Source organism: Oncorhynchus gorbuscha, unplaced genomic scaffold (assembly GCF_021184085.1).
Source record: "Oncorhynchus gorbuscha isolate QuinsamMale2020 ecotype Even-year unplaced genomic scaffold, OgorEven_v1.0 Un_scaffold_45:::fragment_2:::debris, whole genome shotgun sequence".
NCBI classification, from domain to species: Eukaryota; Metazoa; Chordata; class Actinopteri; order Salmoniformes; family Salmonidae; genus Oncorhynchus; species Oncorhynchus gorbuscha.
Genome location: NW_025745292.1, coordinates 17,501 through 40,998, shown reverse-complemented (window position 1 = coordinate 40,998; position 23,498 = coordinate 17,501). Strand labels below are relative to the sequence as shown.

Genomic DNA, 23,498 nt, shown 5'->3' with positions numbered 1-23,498 from the left:
TCTTTGTATCAAAGATAATTGTGTAGTCTAGAGCGATTTTCTAGGTTCGCTAGCCATCTATTGTCGTTCTTTTAACGCAACGTAACGTAAACAACACTGCTAGCTAGCCTGCTAGCCCCGAATAGCAACACTGCAGAAACTATTACACTCAACGGAACGACTTGATTAGTGTAGTGTCAACAACGCACCCACTGCCAGCTGGCCTACTTCAGCAGTACTGTATCATTTTAATCATTTTAGTCAATAAGATTCTTGCTACGTAGCTTAACTTTCTGAACATTCGAGACGTGTAGTCCACTTGTCATTCCAATCTCCTTTGCATTAGCGTAGCCTCTTCTGTAGCCTGTCAACTATGTGTCTGTTTATCCCTGTTCTCTCCTCTCTGCACAGACCATACAAACGCTCCTCACCGCGTGGCCGCGGCCACCCTACTCTGGTGGTCCCAGCGCGCACGACCCACGTGGAGTTCCAGGTCTCCGGTAGCCTCTGGAACTGCCAATCTGCGGTCAACAAGGCAGAGTTCATCTCAGCCTATGCCTCCCTCCAGTCCCTCGACTTCTTGGCACTGACGGAAACATGGATCACCACAGACAACACTGCTACTCCTACTGCTCTCTCTTCGTCCGCCCACGTGTTCTCGCACACCCCGAGAGCGTCTGGTCAGCGGGGTGGTGGCACCGGGATCCTCATCTCTCCCAAGTGGTCATTCTCTCTTTCTCCCCTTACCCATCTGTCTATCGCCTCCTTTGAATTCCATGCTGTCACAGTTACTAGCCCTTTCAAGCTTAACATCCTTATCATTTATCGCCCTCCAGGTTCCTCGGAGAGTTCATCAATGAGCTTGATGCCTTGATAAGCTCCTTTCCTGAGGACGGCTCACCTCTCACAGTTCTGGGCGACTTTAACCTCCCCACGTCTACCTTTGACTCTTTCCTCTCTGCCTCCTTCTTTCCACTCCTCTCCTCTTTTGACCTCACCCTCTCACCTTCCCCCTACTCACAAGGCAGGCAATACGCTCGACCTCATCTTTACTAGATGCTGTTCTTCCACTAACCTCATTGCAACTCCCCTCCAAGTCTCCGACCACTGCCTTGTATCCTTTTCCCTCTCGCTCTCATCCAACACCTCCCACACTGCCCCTACTCGGATGGTATCGCGCCGTCCCAACCTTCGCCCTCTCTCCCCCGCTACTCTCTCCTCTTCCATCCTATCATCTCTTCCCTCCGCTCAAACCTTCTCCCACCTATCTCCTGATTCTGCCTCCTCAACCCTCCTCTCCTCCCTCTCTGCATCCCTTGACTCTCTATGTCCCCTATCCTCCAGGCCGGCTCGGTCCTCCCCTCCCGCTCCGTGGCTCGATGACTCATTGCGAGCTCACAGAACAGGGCTCCGGGCAGCCGAGCGGAAATGGAGGAAAACTCGCCTCCCTGCGGACCTGGCATCCTTTCACTCCCTCCTCTCTACATTTTCCTCCTCTGTCTCTGCTGCTAAAGCCACTTTCTACCACGCTAAATTCCAAGCATCTGCCTCTAACCCTAGGAAGCTCTTTGCCACCTTCTCCTCCCTCCTGAATCCTCCGCCCCCCCCCCTCCTCCCTCTCTGCAGATGACTTCGTCAACCATTTTCAAAAGAAGGTCGACGACATCCGATCCTCGTTTGCTAAGTCAAACGACACCGCTGGTTCTGCTCACACTGCCCTACCCTGTGCTCTGACCTCTTTCTCCCCTCTCTCTCCAGATGAAATCTCGCGTCTTGTGACGGCCGGCCGCCCAACAACCTGCCCGCTTGACCCTATCCCCTCCTCTCTTCTCCAGACCATTTCCGGAGACCTTCTCCCTTACCTCACCTCGCTCATCAACTCATCCCTGACCGTTGGCTACGTCCCTTCCGTCTTCAAGAGAGCGAGAGTTGCACCCCTTCTGAAAAAACCTACACTCGATCCCTCCGATGTCAACAATTACAGACCAGTATCCCTTCTTTCTTTTCTCTCCAAAACTCTTGAACGTGCCGTCCTTGGCCAGCTCTCCCGCTATCTCTCTCTGAATGACCTTCTTGATCCAAATCAGTCAGGTTTCAAGACTAGTCATTCAACTGAGACTGCTCTCCTCTGTATCACGGAGGCGCTCCGCACTGCTAAAGCTAACTCTCTCTCCTCTGCTCTCATCCTTCTAGATCTATCGGCTGCCTTCGATACTGTGAACCATCAGATCCTCCTCTCCACCCTCTCCGAGTTGGGCATCTCCGGCGCGGCCCACGCTTGGATTGCGTCCTACCTGACAGGTCGCTCCTACCAGGTGGCGTGGCGAGAATCTGTCTCCTCACCACGCGCTCTCACCACTGGTGTCCCCAGGGCTCTGTTCTTGGCCCTCTCCTATTCTCGCTATACACCAAGTCACTTGGCTCTGTCATAACCTCACATGGTCTCTCTTATCATTGCTATGCAGATGACACACAATTAATCTTCTCCTTTCCCCCTTCTGATGACCAGGTGGCGAATCGCATCTCTGCATGTCTGGCAGACATATCAGTGTGGATGACGGATCACCACCTCAAGCTGAACCTCGGCAAGACGGAGCTGCTCTTCCTCCCGGGGAAGGACTGCCCGTTCCATGATCTCGCCATCACGGTTGACAACTCCATTGTGTCCTCCTCCCAGAGCGCCAAGAACCTTGGCGTGATCCTGGACAACACCCTGTCGTTCTCAACTAACATCAAGGCGGTGGCCCGTTCCTGTAGGTTCATGCTCTACAACATCCGCAGAGTACGACCCTGCCTCACACAGGAAGCGGCGCAGGTCCTAATCCAGGCACTTGTCATCTCCCGTCTGGATTACTGCAACTCGCTGTTGGCTGGGCTCCCTGCCTGTGCCATTAAACCCTTCAACTCATCCAGAACGCCGCAGCCCGTCTGGTGTTCAACCTTCCCAAGTTCTCTCACGTCACCCCGCTCCTCCGTTCTCTCCACTGGCTTCCAGTTGAAGCTCGCATCCGCTACAAGACCATGGTGCTTGCCTACGGAGCTGTGAGGGGAACGGCACCTCAGTACCTCCAGGCTCTGATCAGGCCCTACACCCAAACAAGGGCACTGCGTTCATCCACCTCTGGCCTGCTCGCCTCCCTACCACTGAGGAAGTACAGCTCCCGCTCAGCCCAGTCAAAACTGTTCGCTGCCCTGGCCCCCCAATGGTGGAACAAACTCCCTCACGACGCCAGGACAGCGGAGTCAATCACCACCTTCCGGAGACACCTGAAACCCCACCTCTTTAAGGAATACCTAGGATAGGTTAAGTAATCCCTCTCACCCCACCCCCCCTAAGTTTTAGATGCACTATTGTTAAGTGACTGTCCCACTGGATGTCATAAGGTGAATGCACCAATTTGTAAGTCGCTCTGGATAAGAGCGTCTGCTAAATGACTTAAATGTAAATGTAAATGTAAATGTAAGCCATAGGAACTGCAATCTGGGTCCTCACCCATTATATACTCTATAGACTTTCAATTGAAAACTACCCACGTAAAAAAATCCCACTCCCTGGATGGATTTTCCTCAGGTTTTTGCCTGCCTTATCAGTTCAGTTCTCACAGACATTATTTTTACAGTTTTGGAAACTTTAGCGTGTTTTCTATCAAAATCTACAAATATATGCATATCCCAGCTTCTGGGCCTGAGTAACTGGCAGTTTACTTTGGGCACGCTTCTCATCCAGATGTCGAATTACTGCCCCCAAGCCATAAGAAATTTAAAGCAAATTTTTACTCCTAAACTTATTTAGGCTTTCCATAACAAAGGGCTTGAATACCTTATGACTGAAGACATGTCAGCTTTTTATTTGTAATTAATTTGACATTATGGGCTATTGTGTGTAGACCAGTGATGACATCGGAATTTAATCCATTTTAAATTCAGACACACCAAAAATGTGGGAAAAGTCAAGGGGTGTGAATACTTTCTGAAGGCACTGTAGAAACAGAAATAAAGTACACAATTACCATTGTAATCAGTGATGGGATTGTTTTTAAAACAAAAATAATTCTGGATGAGGCAAATATTTAGATCGTTACTGAATGTTTGATATTTTTCCATACCGCTCTAACACATGTAGGCTACTCAGGTAATTATATGCTCGTATCACAATGTAAATAGCACATGGAATGGGATTTGATCCTTTGTTTCTGTGTGTGAGAGTGCCACTGTGTCTTATGGCCATAAAAATACAATGACAAAAGTATAATTATATTTCTATACAGGTCAAAGAGCACGATAAGAAGACGTTACTAGGCACACTCAATGTGCCCCTCAGCCGGCTCCTCAACACGTCAGATATGACCTTGGACCAGCGCTTTCTGCTGGAGCGCTCTGGGGCCAACAGCCAGATCAAGATGAAGGCCACTCTCAGGGTGAGGGAAAACTGATCACATATCAGTGTTCTGCTTCAGGGGTTTGGTAATGGGGCGAAATGTGAGGTGAGACTGGATCCGTGTTGCAGGCTTAGACTGGATTTGGTGCCCTATAGTCTCACATGGAATGGTTAGGTGTGATCTGTTCTCAGACTAGTGTCTTTGATTTGTGTCAAGTTGGGTTGGGCGTCAGGTGGATATTGTGGTCTGCAATTATTATTTGGACTTGTTTGAGCTAGAATAGTGACTTGCAGGTCACTTCTGTTGCAGATTAACCTTTTTGATTTGGTTCAAATGATAGGGATTGGGCTAGATTTGACTGCCACGTCTGTTTTGCGATATTACAACAAAGAAGTTACTTGAAACAACGAGCAATTATTTTTTTATTTTTTTGCCTCGGACATCATTGCATGCGTGCTAGAAAAGCAGAGTATGTACTGCATTTATTTATTTTTTACCACGATGCTGAATGATCCTCCTCTTTTTCATCAACAAACAAAAACAATAACAAATGTGCTGCGGTGAACAGTGGTGCTGTTTCGCCTTATGTGGATTTCAACTTTAACACTGGTTGACGAGAGATGTGCTAATGTGACAGGGCTATTGCAAGCTGTACACTATCTAGCTGTTAGTGGCGAATAGCCGTATTTTTTTACTGTGTCTGCCTTTTAGTGTCCTTGACATTTTCCCTACCCCTCTATTCAAACGCAGATCCTGACCCTGGAGAAACCAGAACCAAAGATCATGCTCAATCCTCCACCTCATCCTCAACCCCAGCCTTTACAAAACCCACCCACCACATCTCCTTCTCCCTCCCCGTCCCCCTCACTTTACACCACCCCTACTGCTGCAGCTTTGGACAGTTCCACCAATGGGATCCATGGAGATTACGTGCCCGACCGCCACGGGGCTTTCCTGGCCGCCGACGGCCGGAGGACAGTCCCTTCCACCCCAGCACACATTCGGCGCTTCGACTCCCAAAGCCTCCTGTCGGACAACTCCATCGCCTCATCCCGTTTTGACTTGACTGAAGGGGCCCCCTATCCTGAGTGAGTCACTAACTTATTATCAACAGTTCATTAGGATCCAAATGGGCCGAAACGGAAAGAGATTAACGTAAAAAAAATATTGGTTATCGTTGCAAAGTGTTTTTCTACACTTTGCTATGGTGCACACTAATGAATGCACCACAGTTGGGGTCATTGGTTGGTAGTTACGTATAATATTGAAATAAATGGCTTAAGATTCAAACAGTCTTATTTGTGTATATTGTTTGTTTTTATATATATATATATATATACTCAGTGATGTGTGGTGATGAGTCCTGACTTTGTACACTAAAAATAAAGTATTTGCCATTTTAGTCACACCTCATCTGTGCTTGTTTGATTCTGGAAAGTTTCTCATCTGGTGTAGACTAACTCAAACATATTGTTGAGTCTTAGGTCCTAACTTTGTACAGAAAGCAGTCCAAATGAATGAAAAGATGAGCACTGGAAATTACATGGTGCTTATCTTTTCCATTCATTTGTAGAATGTGGGATATTGCTGGATCTACAAAACAGATGGCCTGGGATCTTGACAGAAGACTCCTTTTGAGGTCTGAAAACATCTGGCAAAATGTGATTTTGATGTGTAATGTCCCTTTAACAATGACTCCAGCTACATCATGAACCACCAGGGGACCTTTGGGGAGATACAGCTGACAGTGCGCTATGTCACCCTGAGGAGCCGTCTCATCATCCTGGTCAACTCCTGCAGGTAATGTGCCTGGGAAACCTACTATCAATCCACACATCCCCACTCTATCTGTGTACTGTCTTTATCACACTCACACACACACACACACACACACACACACACACACACACACACACACACACACACACAGGCACGTGCACAGATATGGTTCTAGGGGTGTCTGAGCATCTGACCTTTTGCCCTCCTATGAGGAAAGTGCCTTTTCAGATTGGTAGTGTTTAAAAATAAATTAAAAATAAACATGATTTTTCTTTTAGTCTCTTTTCTCTCCTGTTCTGCAATTAATTGCCCATGAAACTAGCTAATAATACATTTTAAAAATGTATCTTGAAAAACTCCGGCTCCTCTGAGCGCGCACACTGCACTTGTCCTCCTGCTGCTGCTGCACAAGCAGAAGCTACCGGCGCCTAGCGCTATAGTATGAGTAGTGGCACACAGGGTACGAAATTTTATGTCGTCTTTCACGGTCACGGACAGAGAAGGATTAAATGTGACTGTTTTTAAGTAGGCATACAATGCAGACGTCAGCGGCAGAACAAACTTTTTTTTCACTTTGACCACCTGCCCCTCCAAAGATCTGTACATGGCCCTACACACACACACACACACACACACACACACACACTTATTCACTCATCTCATATCTTGATGGATACAAACATACTGATATGCTGTACACTCATATGGACATGTATTTCCAACTCACCGTTAGCACCCAGTCCATTGTGTAAACATGTTATGATCTTTACTCTGTAATACAATTGAAAACTCTTAACGTTGTTTAGAATGGCGCTCCTGAGGACGAGCAGACATTCAGAATAGAACATGTTCTCTGCCCTACGTCCTTCTCTTCTCACTTGGTTCCTTTATATAGAGCCATACTCTGCTAGGTCCTTCTCACCCAAGCCTTACTATTTTTGCTCTTTACTCCACAGGAACTTGTTTGCCTGCAGCAAGGACGGCTCAGATGCTTACGTCCGCCTTTACCTCCTCCCCGACCAGTCCTGGAAGCATCGCATGAGAACACAGGTGAAGAAGAAGACGGTGACTCCTGTCTTCAATGAGAAGTAAGGGCCTTACCTCCTTTGGCCACCAGAGGGCATTCATTTTTGTGTCCATAGGTAGCCTGGAATCCAAGCTGCTTCTCCGAGCATAGTGAAACTGCATACGAGTTTCGATTCCAGGCTTATGAACATAAGGCCAATTCCATCTAAACACTGTCAATTTAAGAAATACATTCAGGGCTCAGGGCACCCTTCTGAATGCGTGTCTCTGACAAACATGTTGTTTTTACATCTCTCAGGTTTGAGTTTGACATGTCCCTGGAGGAAGCGGGGACTAGGAAGCTGGACGTGGCGGTCAAAAACAACCGGATGTTCCACACGCGGGAGAGGAAAGAAATTGGAATGGTAGGTAGCAATTAGGGAGGTTTAGGAGGTTTAGTAGGGAGGTTTAGGTTTAGGCTGCTTTCACTATGGAAGCTCTAGTCTAGAGTTTAGTCTAATCTGTGTTTAGAACCATTTAAAAAAATCTTTTTCCATTATTAAATTAGTAATACATATGTAATTGTTGTAAATAATCTGTGTATGCTTCATTCACTATCATCCTAAATCAAAATATATAATTATTTTGACATTGAATTATTTCATATTACGCTAATTCCCCTATGCCGGAAATAATGTTTTACTACATTACACCGACTAACATTTTCACCACAAACTATTTACAGGAAATACACATTCCTTTTACCTCAGATGAGGATAGTATAAAAGTTTATAGTCATCAAGATTACACAAAATGGATTGCTTAAGGATGCCTGTAGCTCAGGACCTGAAGCAAAGGATATGTATATTCTCGTTACCATTTGGAAGGAAACACTTTGAAGTTTGTGGAAATGTGAAATGAATGTAGCAGAATATAACACATTACATTACAAAAAGTTTTTTTCATCTTTGAAATGCAAGAGAGAGGCCATAATGTAGTATTCCAGCCCAGGTGCAATTTAGATATTTGCCACTAGATGGCAGCAGTTTGTGTGCAAAATTTTAGACTGATCCAGTGAACCATTGCATTTATGTTCAAAATGTTGTATCAATACTGCCCAAATATGCCTAATCGGTTTATTAATAACTTTTCTAATTCCTAACTATGCTCACTCCTAAAACACTCCTAAAACAATAGCATGGTATCCTTTCACTGTAATACCTACTGTAAATTGGACAGTGCAGTTAGATTAACGAGATTTTAAGCTTTCTACCAATATCAGATATGTCTATGTCCTGGGAAATTGTCTTGTTACTTACAACCTCATGCTAATTGCATTAACCACCAATCCTGTAGAGGTTAACCTTTTTAAACTGACTATCATATTTGTTGATTAAATTTGACTAAATTAGTATAATGAGTAATCCAGCAATGTCACAAGTTAATTAACATGAGAAAACTCAAGAAAATAGCAGCTCTACAGAGCGCCAATGGCTACAGTGAATGGCTAAATTAGTTCTGGACAAAAAGGGTCCACGGAGCTCCTCCTCCTCACCACTCTCTATTTAGAAATCCATGTGAGAATATGATTCGCCAAAAATACGAAAAAGAAAAACTTTTTTTTTGACACTTTGTTCCATTGAAATCAACCCATATCAATGTGAGTGATTTAATTTATGTGCGTTATCAGTAGAACAGTAGGACAAGCTAATCAATTCCAGTCTAGAATGACCACTTGGTAAATATTGGTGTGCGAGCAGTTTTAAAATAATTTTACTAAATACTGTATTTTACTACACCAGTACATCTGAACACGTCTTACGTGTGTATGGGGGGAGGTGCAATTTGTATGTCTTGGCCTTCAGCATATTGATTATGCTGAACCAGTGTTTGCCACTTGGCTATAAATAAATAAAAATCATAACAGGAAGCAGCAGCCGTATCATATTCAATTTGTTTTAGGAATATACATTGTACTGTTAACATTTTCCGACAGGATTCTTCAAAAGGTTTTTAAATTGTTTTAAAATTGCGATATCTTGTGTTTAATAAATCTAGGCAAATCTTGTTGAGTGTATTAACAGATCTGCTGTTCATTTTGTCCACAGGTACTAATAGATCTTTCTCAGATGGACCTGGTAAAAGGTTTCACAGAATGGTAAGCAGGAACCTCAATTGCTCAACTGCTCCAATTATAGAAAAGAAGAAGTTATTTTCTATAATTGGAGCAGTCTCCATTTCCTCCTTCTCCATTCATCTAATGGTGTGGTCAGCATTTTCTGTACTATAAAGGGACTGATCCCTTAGCTCTGCATTTGAGTGTTTCTTCTCTTCTAAAGGAGGCAATGTAGCACCTGGAGTCTTGAGGTATATCCAGTAACCTGATAGGTCAGCATTGGAGAGGAAGGGGTGGACCCACATTCATGACAATGTCATACTTTTTCTAAAACTTTGATTGCATGAATGTGTGTGGGCTGTTGATATTGCCTTCTGGGAACGCTATAATGTCCAAAAGTTATGGGCAGAGTTAGAAAGTTGGTTGGCAGAAGGATTACAATGTAAATGTGCTTTTAATCCATCTGTCTGCATATTTCAAGACATGGCATATGAGGGTGCAGTAAGATACCCTCATGGTTTGGACAATACTTTTCTCGTCAATCTTCTTGGAAAAATGTATAATTAACTGTAAATCAACCAATCCTCCATTGTTAACACAATAGAAAGGTCAACTGCGACAGAGAGAAGCGAAATTGTGCAGTTGTAGGCCATGTGGCGGTGAGTGATGGTAGGTGGGTCTGGGCAGGGTTGATGTTGTGGATGTGTGTGTGCGTCTGTATGCTGTTCAATCAATGAAATGTAATAAGGGCTTTATAAATACATCAGCTGATGTCAAAAAGTGCTGTACAGAACCTCAGCCTAAAACCCCAAACAGCATGCAATGCTGTTGTTTGTATATGTATGTTTTGCATTAAGAAGAAAAAAAAGTAAAATATGCTGGCTAAAGAATTCAGAACATAGTCGGTAAAGGTAAATATGCACCATTTTTACCACCCTGTCTGGGAATAACAGCCCATAAAAATTCAGTTCATCATAAAAGATCACTTATAACCACAGGACCTATACACAGTCTTTGCTGATAGTTATTGTCAACATTTCTGTTGACTGTCTTGATGGCTACTAACTGAAACATTGACAATCAATGTGCAGAGATAAATTGTGTGTATGGGAGTCATCTCATGGCCAAAAGTTTTGAGAATTACACAAATATTCATTTCCACAGAGTTTGCTGCTTCAGTGTCTTTAGATACTTTTGTCAGATGTTACTATGTAATAGTAACTGAAGTATAATTACAAGCATTTCATAAGTGTCAAAGGCTTTTATTGACAATTACATGAAGTTGATGCAAAGAGTCAATATTTGCAGTGTTGACCCTCAATATTCAATATTTTTATTCAATATTCAATATTGCAGTGTTTGACCCCTCAAGACCTCTGCAATCCGCCCTGGCATGCTGTCAATTAACTGATAGCAGCCCATTCTTGCATAATCAATGCTTGGAGTTTGTCAGAATTTGTGGGGTTTTGTTTGTCCAGCCGCCTCTTGAGGATTGACCACAAATTCTCAATGGGATTAAGGTTTGGGGAGTTTCCTGGCCAAGGACCCAAAATATTGATGTTTTGTTCCGAGGCACTTAGTTATCACTTTTGCCTTATGGCAAGGTGCTCCATCATGCTGTAAAATGCATTGTTTGTCACCAAACTGTTCCTGGATGGTTGGGAGAAATTGCTCTCGGAGGATGTGCTGGTACCATTCTTTATTCATGGCTATTCAAATTGTGAGTGAGCTCACTCCCTTGGCTGAGAAACAACCCAACCCATGAATGGTGTCAGAATGCTTTTACTGTTGACATGACACAGGACTGATGGTAGCGCTCACGTTCTTTTCTCCGGACAAGCTTTCTTCCGGATGCCCCAAACAATCGGAAAGGGGATACATCCAAGAATATGACTTTACCCCAGTCCTCAGCATTCCAATCCCTGTACCTTTTGCAGAATATCAGTCTCCCTGATGTTTTTCCTGGAGAGAAGTTATTGGCTGCCCTTCTTGACAACAGGCCATCCTCCAAAAGTCTTTGCCTCACTATGCGTGCAGATGCACTCACACCTGCCTGCTGCCATTCCTGAGCAAGCTCTGTACTGGTGGTGCCCCTATCCCGCAGTTGAATCAACTTCAGGAGACGGTCCTGGCGCTTGCTGGACTTTCTTGGGCGCCCTGAAGCCTTCTTTACAACAATTGAACCACTCTCCTTGAAGTTCTTGATGATCCGGTAAATGGTTGATTTAGGTGCAATCTTACTGGCAGCAATATCCTTGCCTGTGAAGCCCTTTTTGTGTTTCCTTTCAGGTAACCATGGTTGACAGAGGAATAACAATGATTCCAAGTACCACCCTCCTTTTGAATCTTCCATTCTGTTATTCGAACTCAATCAGCATGACAGAGTGATCTCCAACCGTGTCCTCGTCAACACTCACACCTGTGTTAACGAGAGAATCACTGACATGATGTCAGCTGGTCCTTTTGTGACAGGGCTGAAATGCAGTGGAAATGTTTTTTTTGGAAATCGGTTCATTTGCATGGCAAAGAGGGACTTTGCAATTAATTGCAATTCATCTGATCACTCTTCATAATATTCTGGAGTATATGCAAATTGCTATCATACAAACTGAGGCAGCAGACTTTGTGAAAATTAATATTTGTCATTCTCAAAAAAAAGTTGTACTAAGCTACCTGCCTCATTCTCTCAGGGATCTCCCTCTTTATCATTAGTGTGTCCTCTGTCCCTGCAATTGAACCTTCAGTAACTAGTTCTGGTGTCAATCACTATCAACAGATCTAAAAACAAATGGTAATCATTTTCAGAAACTGTTGTCACTGTCTGATGACAACCTCGTCGCTAAAACAGAAACTTTCCAGGAAATGATTTATTTTCCCATTTCGAACATACAATTATGGAACTTCAAAAGATATTTTCAATAAATGTTCTTGGTCCTAGAGTACATTGAGGGGAGTTAGTGCATTCAGTAAATTTATTTTAAAAAGCATGCTCGATATACACGGAGTATATCAAATATTTGTAACACCTTCCTAATATTGAGTTTGCACCCCGCCCCGTTTGCCAATTCGTTGGGGCATGGACTCTACAATGTGTTGAAAGCTTTCCACAGGGATAATGGCCCATGTTGACTTCAATGCTTCCCACAGTTGGCTGGATGTCGGGCCATTCTTGATACACATAGGAAACTGTTGAGCGTGGGAATAACCCAGCATCGTTGTTGCAGTTCTTGACACAAACCGGTGTACCTAGAAACTACTAAGATACCCCATTCAAAGGCACTTAAATCTTTTGTCTTGCCCATTCACCCTCTGAATGGTACACATACACAGTCCATGTCTCATGGCTTAAATATCATTCTTTAAACTGTCTACTACCCTTCATCTACTCTGATTGAAGTGGATTTAACAAGTGACATCCATAAAGAATCATCAACTGACCAGGTGAATCCAGGTGAAAGCTATGTCATGGAAAGAGCAGGCATTCTTAATGTTTTGTATACTCAGTATATGTCAATCACACAAAATCTAAATATATGGGCCTTTGTGATCTGAAATTTTCCCATTACGTTCTCCAACAGGTATGAACTCACTCTGCCCAGACTGAAGAAAATCGCCTAGAGGGAAGACATTTACTCATGAGCCACATCAATGGGTGCTGCGTGTGTGTAGTTCTCAATAAAAAGATAACTGCAGTGGATATAGCCAATTTGAATATATATATATATATATATATATATATATATATATATATATATATATATATATATATATATATATATATATATATATATATATATACTGTAAGGAAACAAAACCAGTGTCTACAGTAATTCATTCCTCTCAGGGTCTGAATTGTGCTGTGATTCACACCAAAGTTCAAAGGCACAATTAATTTGCTATTAAAATAGTTATTTTACTTATTAGAAGTCAAAATGCCCAACCTGCACATACTATGTTTTATTTTAAATATGATACGGGTGCTCTTTATATAAATGTAGATGTTAATGTTACTTTTTTAAGACAGGCATGGGGTTTAAATCTTCTTTGTTTAAACATAGAAAAAAATCCCGAACCAAAGCAATATAATCAACTTTTCTAGTGCCTTGTGAAATTATTCACTTATACCTTTTCCCAGTTTCACGTTTGCTTTAAATTAATATAATTTCCAAATAAAAAAAACAAAGCTGTCTTGATTGCATTTGGTATTGAGTTTGAGTTCATTTTTACAGGGACGTTTTTTACAGGGACATTAATCAACGTTTCAGTAAAAGTGACAGTTTTGTAGCCAGCCGGCTCATTTTCAACCGCAGTTCCTGGGCAGGTTATTTTAAAAAATTACAATGACAATGCAGACAAATAATGAGCAGTGAGCACATGCAGAGCAACATATGAATGGATGAAGCCCACCTGTGTGCAATAACAGTGAGTATATGTTAACATGCACACTAATAATTTTATTATGATTATGGCTATAATCTGACTCAACACAGGCAAGGAAGGCTCCAAGATCCTGCTGCTTCCTCAGTGCGCTGACATCCTTTTTCCTCCCTGGGGACATGTTCTCCTTCCTCCCTGTGATCTGAGTGATTCCCAATGCAGCCGCTAAGGGTACAAATAGCTCACCACGCATCAACACAGGCAAGGAAGGATCCAAGATGCTGCTGCTCCCTCCCTGAGCACGTACCTTCTTTCTCCCTGTGAAGCTTAATGCATCTACTCGCGTTGCAAGTACAGTAGCTCATCAAACATCAACGCAGGGAAAGTCTTCCTTCCTCCCAGGGTGAGCGTCCTCCTCTTCCTCCAATGTTTGGTATTTTATTAGGATCCCAATTAGCTGTTACAAAAGCAAACAATGACATAATATAGAACATTAATAGACAAGAACAGCTCAAGGACTCCATCAATAAAAAAAACAACACGTCTACATTTCAATACACACACAAAATATCTAGGCCAAATAGGGGAGAGGCGTCGTAATATAATAATAATAATATATATGCCATTTAGCAGACGCTTTTATCCAAAGCGACTTACAGTCATGTGTGCATACATTCTACGTATGGGTGGTCCCGGGAATCGAACCCACTACCCTGGCGTTACAAGCGCCATGCTCTACCAACTGAGCTACAGAAGGCCAATTCGTTGTGCCGTGATGTGTTGCTTTATCTGTTTCTTGAAATCAGGTTTGCTGTTCATTTGAACAATATGATATTGAAGGGAGTTCCATACAGTAATGTCTCTATATAATACTGAACGCTTTTCTTGAATTTGTTCTGGATTTGGGGACTGTGAAAAGACTCCTGGTGGCATATCTGGTGGGGTAAGTGTGCAGGGGTCTGAATACGTTCCAAATGAACTGTAGAGTGAAGTCGGTAGGTAAAGGATATTAGTCTTTATTTTTTCAAGTATTCTTATTTTGCTTGTTTCTAGTTGGGTCTTGTTGCTATCTTGTAGCTACGTTGCCAGCTAAAAACCAGTCCCTTTAACAGCACAGACCCTCATGATTTTTGCTATTATTTATTATTTTGTCAATTACTGACAATGGATTGTAATTCATGTAGCACTTTCCATTAGGTCTCAAATCACTTTTAGCGTATTTTGGAGTTGCCGACTCGCATGACCTAACGCTAATCCTTTACAGCTAGCACTCAACAGTTTTTAACAATAACATAATACATTTCCCAGTACTATGAGGATTTGAATTGTACACAGTACTTTATGTATTGTCACTTTGAACCCTGGGTCATATTCATTAGGCTCCCAATGGAAGAAAATTGATTGAAACGAGGAGGGACTACATCCAATATGAACTGCTTGTTTTTGTTTTCTGTTCAAAAAACGCTTGTTAATGTTTCGATACGTTGTGTGCTAATATGATCCTGATTTGCACACAAATTGGCCATTTTACTTAATAGGATTTATATAATATTCAATATAGTATATTTTGTCTCTTACATCAGTTTTTTCGAACAATGAGTAAGACATGGAATCCAAAGGAATGGTCAAAAGCCACCTTACGGACCATCCCACGCCAATCCCAACCCAGCAAGTATACAGTATCCGGTCTCTATTTCTGAAAAGTAGTATGGAGCTGCGGCTCGGAGTATTGTTTCTTGATTGTATGTTATGTACTGTATTTTCAGTGAATATAGTGATGTTTTTTCCCCTGTTCAGAGAATTGGTAATTGAAGTTAGTTAGTTTATGTTCTGTCTGACATCCTGATATTACCATGTTCTGACCACCTAGATGGTGCTGTTCCTGCAAAAACGATTTCAGAACAATGCGAGATGGTGGGTGTAAAAATAATTTATTTTGCTTTTTGAAGTGGAAGACACTAGCTATGTAAAGGATGAGAGGCTAGTCTGGTTATGGCGGCCCTACATGTTTAAATTAAGCACCGGCCCTGTTGTTGCCCTTGACACACACACACACACACAACAATAGTTCTACCCTAGAGATTCTCCAGAGGGTAATTGGCATCCTCCGCAGAACCGAAATGAAACGCATCGATGTCAGCCCAGCGTCCTCCAGAAACCCGGCTGACTGCACCATCAAATAGAAATGATGGATTTTGTCTCTGCCGGGTGAAGTCACAAAGGGAGAGCCTACAGTCTCAATGTCTTTTTGTGTCGTTTGGGACTGTGTGGTGTGATGTTACTGTATGTGTACAGAGAGAAGGGAGGTTTTCAGAGAAACGACCATTGATGAAATGAGGCCTATTTGCTTACACTCAGGAGAGTATGGGAGTATTTGTCAAAGTAGCAATCATACCAGCATCAATGAAAGTGCTACTGTTACGGTAAAGGAGTGAAGAGGTGTGGAGTCAGGCGCAGAGAGCAAAAGATGTGGGAAAAACAACACGCTTTAATGTCCCGGAAACATAACATGTACAAAAGTGGAAACACAAATGAACAGAAATATAAACGGACAGCGTGAAACCCAAATGCCAACAAAAATACACTCCAACAACAAAACAGACGAACAAGCCCGCACGAAACGGAAGCGGACTAAACAGACTATATATAACCCTATCCTAACAACCTAACTAGAAACAGGTGCAACCAATTAGACAAAACTAAACGAACAAAGAACAACGGATCGGCGACAGCTAGTAGACCGGCGACGACGACCGCCGAGCGCCACCCGAACAAGAAGGGGAATCACCTTCGGTAATATTCGTGACAGTACCCCACTCCTGACGCGCCGCTCCCGCAGCTCTGGGACGACCCGGAGGCCGAGGCGCTGGGCGATCCGGACGGAGGCGATGGGCGATCCGGACGGAGGCGATGGAATTCACTCAACATGGATGGGTCTAGAATATCCCTCACCGGAACCCAGCACCTCTCCTCCGGACCGTACCCCTCCCAGTCGACGAGGTACTGCAAGCCTCTCACCCAGCGTCTCGAGTCCAGAATAGCTCGTATCTTGTACGCCGGGGACCCCTCGATGTCCAGAGGGGGCGGAGGAACCTCCGGTACCTCATTTACCTGCATGGGACCAGCTACCACCGGCCTGAGAAGAGACACATGAAATGAGGGGTTAATACGATAATACGAAGGAAGTAATAATCGATAACAAACCTCATTTATTCTCCTCAGGACTTTAAATGGCCCTATACACTGCGGACCCAGCTTCCGGCAGGGCAAGCGGAGAGGCAGGTTTCGGGTCGAGAGCCTGTCCCCAGGTGCAAACACGGGGGCTTCACTGCGGTGACGGTCAGCGCTCTTCTTCTGCCTTATACTCGCTTGGCGTAATGACTCTTGGACTGCCCTCCAGGTCTCCTTAGAGCGCTGTACCCACTCCTCCACCGCAGGAGCCTCAGTCTGGCTCTGATGCCACGGTGCCAGGACCGGCTGGTACCCCAACACGCACTCAAATGGTGACATGTTGGTAGAAGAGTGGCTTAGTGAATTCTGGGCTATTTCTGCCCAGGGAATATATCTCGCCCACTCGCCTGGCCGATCCTGGCAATACGACCGCAGAAACCTACCCACCTCCTGGTTGACTCTCTCCACCTGACCATTACTCTCCGGGTGATACCCTGAGGTAAGGCTGACCGAGACCCCCAGACGTTCCATAAATGCCCTCCAAACACGGGAGATAAATTGGGGGCCCCGATCAGAAACTATATCCTCGGGCACCCCGTAGTGCCGGAAGACATGGGTGAAAAGAGCTTCCGCAGTCTGTAGGGCCGTAGGGAGACCGGGCAATGGGATAAGACGGCAGGACTTAGAGAACCGATCCACAACGACCAGGATAGTAGTGTCTCCCTGAGAGGGGGGGGGGGGGGGGGTCAGTAAGAAAATCCACCGAAAGATGGGTCCACGGCCGTTGTGGAACGGGAAGAGGTTGTAATTTACCTCTTGGCAGGTGTCTAGGAGCCTTACTCTGGGCGCACACCGAGCAGGAGGAAACAGAATCGCACATCCCTCCTCAAAGTGGGCCACCAGTACTTCCTATCAAGACCTCTCACTGTCCTATAAATACCTGGGTGACCCGAAGAGGGTAGACAATGAGCCCATCGAATCAATTGATCACGAACAGCCAGCGGCACGTACCTACGACCCTCCGGACACTGTGGAGGCGTAGGTTCCCCCCTTAGCGCCCGCTCGATGTCCACATCCCATACTACCGGTGCCACCAGCTTAGCTGCCGGAATGATGGGAGTAGGATCGATGGACCTGTCCTCAGTGTCATAGAGTCTTGACAGCGCGTCAGCCTTAGTGTTGAGGGAACCTGGTCTATATGAGATAGTGAAACGAAATCTGGTGAAAAACATGGCCCACCTTGCCTGACGAGGATTCAGTCTCCTAGCTGATCGGATATACTCCAGGTTACGATGGTCAGTCCAGATAAGGAAAGGGTGCTTAGCCCCCTCAAGCCAGTGTCTCCACACCTTCAGGGCCTTAACCATAGCCAACAACTCCCTATCCCCCACATCATAATTCTGCTCCGCTGGCCCGAGTTTCTTAGAAAAAAAGGCACAGGGGCGGAGCTTCGGTGGCACACCCGAACGCTGTGAGAGCACCACTCCAACCCCAGCCTCGGATGCGTCCACCTCTACTATAAATGCCAAAGAAGGGTCCGGATGTGCCAACACCGGCGCCTTAGTAAACATCGCCTTCAACTTATGAAAAGCTCCGTTCGCCTCTGCTGACCACTGTAAACGCACCGGCCCCCACTTCAGCAGTGAGGTAATAGGGGCAGCTACCTGACCAAAACCCCGGATAAACCTCCGGTAGTAATTGGCAAATCCCAAGAACCGCTGCACCTCCTTTACCGTGGTCGGAGTCGGCCAATTACGCACGGCCTTAACGCGGTCACCCTCCATTACCAAACCAGAGCTGGAAATGCGATAACCCAGGAAGGAAACTGATTGTTTGGAAAACTCACATTTCTCCGCCTTCACATACAGGTCATGCTCCAGCAGTCGTCTAAGAACCTTGCGCACAAGAGATACATGCGCAGAGCGTGTAGCGGAGTAGATCAAAATATCGTCAATATAAACCACTACACCCTGTCACGAAGGATTGAAATATAGCTGGAGCATTCTTTAAACCGTATGGCATGACGAGGTACTCATAATGGCCCGACCTAGTGCTAAATGCAGTTTTCCACTCATCTCCCTCCCGAATACGCACCAAATTATAAGCACTCCTGAGATCCAGTTTAGTGAAGAACTGCGCTCCGTGAAATGATTCCACTACAATAGCAATGAGAGGTAGTGGGTAACTAAAACCCACTGTGATTGAATTTAGACCTCTATAATCAATACACGGACGCAAACCACCATCTTTTTTCTTCACAAAAAAGAAACTCGAAGAGACAGGTGACATGGAGGGCTGAATGTACCCCTGTCCCAGAGCCTCGGTGATATAATTTTCCATAGCCACCTTCTCCTCCTGGGACAAAGGATACACATGACTCCTGGGGAGTGCAGCGTTACCCTGGAGGTTTATCACGCAATCCCCCTGCCTATGGGGTGGTAATTGGGTCGCTTTCTTTTTACTGAAAACGATAGCCAAATCGTCATACTCAGCTGGAATGCGCACGGTGGAAACCTGGTCTGGACTCTCCACCGTTGTAGCACCGATGGAAACCCCTACACACCTGCCTGAACACTCATCAGACCACCCCTGTAGAGTTCCCTGTTTCCACGAAATCGTAGGATTATGAATAGCTAGCCAGGGAATCCCCAGAACAACTGGAAACGCAGGTGAATCGATAAGGAACAAACTAATTCGCTCCTTGTGATTCCCCTGTGTAATCATCTCCAACGAAATTGTGGCTTTCTTCACCAGCCCTGACCCTAATGGTCGACTATCTAAAGAGTGCACGGGAAAAGGGAGGTTTACTTTTACTAACGGAATCCTCAACCTCTGAGCGAGTCCGCGATCTATAAAGTTTCCATCTGCGCCTGAATCTACCAGTGCCTTATGCTGGAGAGAAGGAGAATAATTTAGGAAACAAATTAATAGGAACATGTGACCAACAGGAAACTCTGGGAGAGTGTGGTGCTTACTCAGCTGGGGTGACCGATGAGTGTTCTGCCTGCCCTCATGATTCCCAGATGAATTCCTCCAGCACCGACCAGACGTGTGCCCTCTCCGGCCACAACTGGTACAGGAGGAGCTTCCTCCTCCGATCTCCCTTGACGCGGTACCTCCTAGCTCCATCGGGATAGGGGCAGGAGGATCAGGAGGTAAAACTGACAGGACCCTTTCAGAACGTCCACGAGCAGCTAGCAGATGGTCCAACCGGATCGACAGGTCTATCAGTCCATCCAGGCCAAGTGTAGTATCCCGACAGGCCAGCTCCCTACGGACGTCCTCTCTCAGGCTACACCTGTAATGGTCTATCAGGGCCCTGTCGTTCCACCCTGCTCCCGCAGCCAAGGTCCGGAACTCCAGCGCGAAGTCCTGCGCGCTCCTCGTCCCGTCTCAGATGGAACAATCTCTTACCCGCCGCACGACCCTCTGGAGGGTGATCGAACACTGCCCTGAAACGGCGGATGAACTCCGGGTAGTTGTCTTTCGCCGAGTCGGGCCCGTTCCAGACAGCATTAGCCCACCCCAGGGCTCTACCGGTCAGGCAGGTGATGAGGACCCCTACTCTCTCCTCTTCCGAGGGGGCCGGTCGAACGGTGGCCAGGTAGAGGTCTAATTGCAGCAGGAATCCCTGGCACCCTGTCGCTGCTCCATCGTATTTCCTCGGAGGCGTCATGTGCAGAGCGCTGGAACCGGATCCAGATGGTGGAGATGGTAGAGTTGCTGGTGGGAGGGTCGGTGAGGTAGTAGGGAAACCATTCCTCTCCCAACGATCCATCCTCTCCATCATCTGATCCATCGCTGATCCTAGGCGATGGAGGATGGATGTGTGATGATGGACTCTCTCCTCCATAGTGGGAAGAGTAGTGGTCGCTGCTCCTGCTGACTCCATATCGTGGTGCGGGCTTCTGTTACGGTAAATGAGTGAAGAGGTGTGGAGTCAGGCGCAGAGAGCAAAAGATGTGGGAAAAACGACACGCTTTAATGTCCCGGAAACATAACATGTACAAAAGTGGAAACACAAATGAACAGAAATATAAACGGACAGCGTGAAACCCAAATGCCAACAAAAATACACTCCAACAACAAAACAGACGAACAAGCCCGCACGAAACAGAAGCGGGCTAAACAGACTATATATAACCCTATCCTAACAACCAAACTAGAAACCGGTGCAACCAATTAGACAAAACTAAACGAACACAGAACAACGGATCGGCGATAGCTAGTAGACCGGCGACGACGACCGCCGAGCGCCACCCGAACAAGAAGGGGAGTCACCTTCGGTAATATTCGTGACCGCTACCTCAATACAAGCTCAATCAAAACAACTTTATGGGGGAGGTGTGTTTCTAAAATAAATAGCTGACAGCATTACACATCAACAACAATATTATGTTCTTGTTTGTGGGAGTTTACGATTTCAGAACATGTTTTTGCTTCACACTCTTTTAGTGTCTCCCTTGGTGGCCTCTCGTTAAAAAAAGTATAGACATTTTTTTTTAATCATGATTAAGTGCATAGGTCTCAATCAAGATATGACTAATACCTAATGAACACAGTTAACCCACTGTGCATGAAAGGTGTTTGTCATTCTACCATTCCTGTATCAATACCAGAAGATTGTGTCACTGTACAAGGTAGCTCAGTTGGTAGAGCATGGCGCTTGTAACGCCAGGGTAGTGGGTTCGATCCCCGGGACCACCCATACGTAGAATGTATGCACACATGACTGTAAGTCGCTTTGCATAAAAGCGTCTGCTAAATGGCATATATTATTATTATTATATTATTATTATTAATACACCACTGTAAACAATTCTGTAGACAGAGGTAAATCAATGTTTTGAGAGACGTGAAATCAAAATCAACCACAGGAGTGCGCTCAAGATTCACGAACCTCACAACAGCCTCCCCAGCACATCTCAGGTATCCCAGTCATTATTTACTAACCCCTTTAATGTGTCAATTATGATCTCCTGTGGACAAAATCAGAGATAGCAAATTAATTGAAAAGACATGCGTCTGTGGACCTGCTTCCTTTGTAATTACACTTGCACTCCTCACCCTCAAACGGCCAGTTTGCCCTCCAATGCAGATGGGAGTGGAGCTCTTTCATTTTCTTTCAGTGTTTCTTCCAGTTTGGCCCTTTCTTTCCTTCCTTTTCAAGGTAAAATGCTTACACCCTACACATTTTATTTGAGCAGAAAAATGGAGAAGTACATGGAGGAATGGATGGGGGATGTTGAAGGTGGTGTGTGTGTGTGTGTGTGTGTGTGTGTGTGTGTGTGTGTGTGTGTGTGTGTGCCTGCTTGCATGTGAGGGTTGGGTGGTGACAAGTATATATACAATACAATGTTTTTAGTGTTTCAGGTCAGCAGTACCACATACTACAACTCTCGGTAGTGTAGAGACCTTGTCAATTCAACTCTCATGCAGAAGGATTTCATCTGTTTGGCAATTAAGTACCACAATGACATTAAACATACCTTATGGCATTGTCAACCATTCAGTGTATCCAGTCTTCAGTCTTTCTGTTCACAGACTGAATGGAGAAGTCCCCTATTATAGTCTTGTGAGTAGAGCCGTTCGTGACAGGGTCGGGGTGCGGCCAAATGAGTTGCCGCCCCTCTCCTGATGCGCACCGCATGTTTGTGGAGAACCTGGTGCTAAATCACTCGTAGACGGACGTGATTCTGGGTCAGGGTTTCGTGCGTAGCAGAGCAGCTCACTCGCTGCGATCTATTGAAAGTCAGCCCTCGATCCAAGCTTTTGTCGGGACAGAAGGCGTCTTCCTCCACCCCTCTTCAATACAAATGGGTTACCAGGTGCACATAGAAGCGCCAGGACACAGAGTCCAGAGGCCCAGAGAGAGAGTGGGCAATCAGACTAAGGACGGTGGGTACCAGGCAGAAAAGTACCACCGGCACTTGGTAACCCAAAGGCCCAAGAGAGAGTGGGCAACCCAGAGTCTGATAGCCCAAAAAGAGAGCGGGCAATCGGACTAAGGAAGGTGGGTACCAGTCAGAAAAGTACCACCGGCACCCGGTAACCCAGTGTGGACTTATGGTCTGGGGGAAAGCGGCCGGGTGACCAGGTGCACATGGGCCTTTTTAGGTGACCAGGTGCACACCATCCATTTTGGGTGACCAGGTGCACAACATCCATTTTGGATCACCAGGTGCACACGGTTCGTAACGGCGTGGCTATCTGCTTTATAGTCCGAGGAAGGGTACTTAAGTGTGGGGGCCCTGGTTCACCTGGTGTGCGAGGTTGTGGAGGTGGGGGGGGGGGTCCCCTGCTGGAATCATCCCCGGAAATAGAGGGGTGTTACCCGGGTGGTGAGTTAAGGGCCTACAAGCCTGGAGGTCCATAGCTCCAGGGGGTAAGCTCTACTCTCATGTCCGGAAATAGAGGGGTGTTACCCGGATGGTGAGTGAGGGCCTAACTGCCTGTATGTGTACTCTCATGCCCAGAGAGAGAGGCCTTTTCCTGGATAGGGAGTTAGGCCTTTAGGTCTGAAGGTCCATAGTTCCACTGTCCTTAAGGGGGGCAGAGCAGTCATCCTCTGTGGAGGTTAGCTGCTCTGTCCCCCTTTTTTTGGCCCATTTCCCCAATCACCAGGCTCAGAGTTGGACATCAATTTCTGTGATTTCAAATCACCAGTTGCACGGATGTATATCCTCATCTGC

At 45.4% G+C, this 23,498-nt stretch overlaps 1 protein-coding gene across 3 annotated transcripts in view; it reads left to right on the top strand.

The window, feature by feature from the left end:
• The window catches only part of esyt3 (extended synaptotagmin-like protein 3), a 43,250-nt gene extending 30,163 nt beyond the window's left edge, over positions 1-13,087 (top strand). The window contains exons 17-24 of one of the 3 annotated variants that reach the window (XM_046333507.1): positions 4,248-4,397; positions 5,109-5,446; positions 6,060-6,158; positions 7,094-7,225; positions 7,462-7,567; positions 9,251-9,300; positions 12,837-12,969; positions 13,032-13,087. In XM_046333507.1, coding sequence (XP_046189463.1) covers positions 4,248-4,397; positions 5,109-5,446; positions 6,060-6,158; positions 7,094-7,225; positions 7,462-7,567; positions 9,251-9,300; positions 12,837-12,876 — 915 coding nt within the window. In that variant the 3' untranslated portion in view covers positions 12,877-12,969; positions 13,032-13,087. Of the gene's footprint in view, positions 1-4,247; positions 4,398-5,108; positions 5,447-6,059; positions 6,159-7,093; positions 7,226-7,461; positions 7,568-9,250; positions 9,301-12,836; positions 12,974-13,031 lie in introns of those variants that run through there. The other 2 variants (XM_046333505.1, XM_046333508.1) reach the window with 2 other exon arrangements.
• Positions 13,088-23,498: the final 10,411 nt, after the last annotated feature.